Genomic DNA, 3,347 nt, shown 5'->3' with positions numbered 1-3,347 from the left:
TCACCAGCATCCTCCTCTTCCTCAGGAACCTTCTCGAACGTATCGATCACCTTTTGTATGCTTTCCTGGTCCAAGAAATGAAACGGCTCCTCGACTCCTAGAACAGAAACAGTGCAGAGCGAGCTCTTCAGTGTTTCCCCTTGCAGAGTTTCCCTTATGGCCATAATAGCATCTTTTATCAGATCTTCCCTTGATGATTCTTGGAAGCTCTCGTATCTGCGTTCCAAATAGGTTTTTGCAGCTTGTGAACGTGAGCCGATAGCAAATGCTTGATACTCAAAGTAGTTTCCGCTAGGGCAGTTGTAGTAGAGGTGGGCTCCTGACTCGTCCAATCCACCTACCAGCAAACCAACACCATAAGGCCGTTTCCATGACCGTTGCGTGCATACCTGCTCAAGGAGAAGTATGAAGAAGGTAAATGCAAGACCAATAAATGGGTTCACCGATGAACAAATTCAGAGTTCTGTTCAAAGTACAAGACGGATATATGAGGGTTCATCTCAGAAAACAATATAAATTGGCAATACAGCCGCTAACTATATGTTTGACAGACATGAAAATGACTAGGTCGCAGCAAACAAAACCCTTTTGAAGTTAAAAACACTACATTAGATGCCAAAAGTAGTGAAAATGTAGCAAAAAGTTACAGTATATGGAAATCATAAAACAACAACATCTTGCTAAGTAATGGTTCATCATGCAAGTGAAGAGACACGACAAGGAAAAGGGATCAACAAGAACATATACCCATTTTCAACTGCTAAAGAAAACAACTTTCTTCACCAGGCAGAGAATGCCAACAAAAAACAACTAATACAACCGAAGGAGAAAACCAGCACATTCACAGTTCTATCGACAAAGAAGATAATTCAACGATGCCAACCAGAAACAACTAATACAACTTAAGGAGCAAAACAGGACAGTCTAAGGCATCCTCTTGGTATATATTCGGATTAAACAGCTTAGACAAAGCTTTTGGTAAGATAAGAAGCTAAAACTAGCAACACAATTGGAAATGACTAGAATAACCAAACAACTCAAGAAAAGCTCTAATTCAACCATCAAGAAGCTCTAGTTACATAACCCATACACAACAATTCACTGATCATCTTGACCACATTGCTAATAAAAAAACCTAAACTTCACTCTAATTTCATAAAGCTTCGAACTTTCAGATAACTACACATCTTATTCTAGGTCAAAATCAAGTAAATACGATTACGAAACCCACAAAAGCTCACCCAAAAATCTCAATTTACCTGAGCCTTATCAGCGAGACGAACAACAAGACGACCAACGGAAAGAGGAGACTCGTAAGTAAAAGAGTGATTGATAGACTCAGATCTCATATAACGAGAGAGAACACGACCATCGGCAGTGAGACCAGCGATAGCAACACCGATATGATCATCTACTTTGAAGATCTTCCTCTGATGAGAAGAGAGCTCAGATTGAGCTTTGTTGACACAAGCGAGGACGACATGTGAGCGAGATCTGAGTCCAATTGCGGCCGAGCCTTGCTTCACGGCTTCCATTGCGTACTCTACCTGGAATAGCCGACCTGTGGGGCTCCATGTCGTCACATCTGTGTCGTATTGGTTCCTGAACATTTTTCTTAGCTTTCTTCTTCGTCTTCTTCGTTTAGGAGCTTTTCGTTTGCTTCAAGCTAGGGAGGATGGTCTCTCTCTTTAGAAGAAGTAAAGCAAGATGGGCTTACGAGAAACTCAATGGACTTATGGGTTTATGAATCGTGTTATAGCGATGGACTTACGCTTCAACTAAATGTTATAGCGATGTCTAAGTCCCTGTTTTGACTGCTTAAAATAATATATGTAGTTAGAAATGTTAATATATGTTATCTGATATGAATTAAATAAATGTTTTTGTTTAATTTTCATTTACGATTTAATGTTTTTTATATTCGCGTAAATATTTTTGTATACTTTTCATACTTAATATCATATATATAACAGGTTATAGTAGAATTGTCTAAACCACCTAAAATTGCCTAAATTTTGATTAGATGTTTTATATGTTAGATCTAGGATCATCTCGTAGTTAGTGCTGAACGCATTTTTGAACATTGGCTACTATTAAATAAGACTCACATAAAATTCAAATAATATGTTTTTAATGAATGATGAAAGAAAAAAACGCATAAAAAATTGCGAAAATAGTCACAAAGTATCTTTACAATTTAATTACCGTGACAGACTCAACAAAGTTTTCAGTAAATGTTAGTAAAGGGAGTTCTGGTATTTGCACACAACAATTAAACAAAAAGCAATGTTTTGGTAAAAGATGAGGAGGTTAAAATTGCATGCATAACCTGCATCCAAAGAATTTTAATTGGAAATATGTGTGACAAGAATTTTAGCGTTTAACTAGAAACGAGGGAAGATCAAATTAAGACAAACTTATACCTTAGTCTTCAACTAAAAGATATTTGGAACACGAGTTATAAAATCACATTCAATATGTAGTATTGTTGTAATATAATGATGGTATTGGTAGGAGATCAAATTAGACAAAGTTATCTTAAGGAAAAAAGAAAGCAATCATGAATCTTATATATAGGAAACTTTTGATTTGGGAATTAGGATGTTTGATTCAATCTCACACGTTTGTGATCTATGAAAGAGAGGAAGAGGTCGATCAAAACAAGCAATGAAATCTAAAAGTTATGTGACGTCTAGCAATAGTCCAAAAACAATGTATTAAAACATGCATTACTCAGACCTTATTTAAGTTCACATGAGAAAAAGCAAGCTTTATAGATTCAAGTCGTGACAATACTACTATGACAGCACTAACACAAAAACCCACTAAAAACTAGTTGTTGTGTCATATTCCTAACCCTAATCGTAATCTGTTTATACAAAATTTCAAAAGCAAAATTAATAACATAAAGTTTTCTCCTTTTTTATTTTATTTTTGGGTGCATTAATAGTTTTAAAAAGATATGAAAAAGAAACGCATTAATATATATTAAAAAAAAAAAGTATTTTGTTTCATGCCTCAGTGCTTGCTGCTGCTGCAACCTGTTTTATCCTCCCTCCACCTCAATACAACATTCAGGTACACGGCGACGACGACCACACCACCACCACCGACAGAATATCCCGATCTCCTCCTCTTCCACCATGGAAAACGACGTCAAGGTCGTCGACGAGAAGGTAGAAGAAGCTGACCGTCTTCTTCCTCATCCTCAATCTCATCATCACCTTACCTCCTCCGAAGATTCCGAATCCGAAGCCGCTTACGAAACAAACGAAAAGATCCTGATCGTCGATTTCGAATCTCCCGACGATCCGACCACCGGAGACGCAGCACCGCCGTTCTCGTGG

General features: G+C 37.3%; 2 protein-coding genes across 4 annotated transcripts in view; one reads left to right on the top strand and one right to left on the bottom strand.

Moving 5' to 3' along the window:
• The window catches only part of LOC104777657 (proteasome subunit alpha type-1-B), a 3,248-nt gene extending 1,518 nt beyond the window's left edge, over positions 1-1,730 (bottom strand). Inside the window, exons 1-2 of one of the 2 annotated variants that reach the window (XM_010501942.2) lie at positions 1,260-1,730; positions 185-389 (exon numbers count right to left, since the gene is read on the bottom strand). In XM_010501942.2, coding sequence (XP_010500244.1) covers positions 185-389; positions 1,260-1,610 — 556 coding nt within the window. In that variant the 5' untranslated portion in view covers positions 1,611-1,730. Of the gene's footprint in view, positions 1-4; positions 390-1,259 lie in introns of both variants that reach the window. The other variant, XM_019243866.1, reaches the window with a different exon arrangement.
• LOC104777655 (metal transporter Nramp2) overlaps positions 3,006-3,347 on the top strand; it is a 3,816-nt gene continuing 3,474 nt past the window's right edge. Inside the window, exon 1 of one of the 2 annotated variants that reach the window (XM_019243865.1) lies at positions 3,006-3,202. In XM_019243865.1, the coding sequence (XP_019099410.1) occupies positions 3,144-3,202 (59 nt within the window). In that variant the 5' untranslated portion in view covers positions 3,006-3,143. Of the gene's footprint in view, positions 3,317-3,347 lie in introns of both variants that reach the window. The other variant, XM_010501939.2, reaches the window with a different exon arrangement.

This window comes from Camelina sativa, chromosome 3 (assembly GCF_000633955.1).
Source record: "Camelina sativa cultivar DH55 chromosome 3, Cs, whole genome shotgun sequence".
Classification (NCBI taxonomy): domain Eukaryota; kingdom Viridiplantae; phylum Streptophyta; class Magnoliopsida; order Brassicales; family Brassicaceae; genus Camelina; species Camelina sativa.
This window is presented reverse-complemented; position numbering and strand designations above follow the sequence as displayed.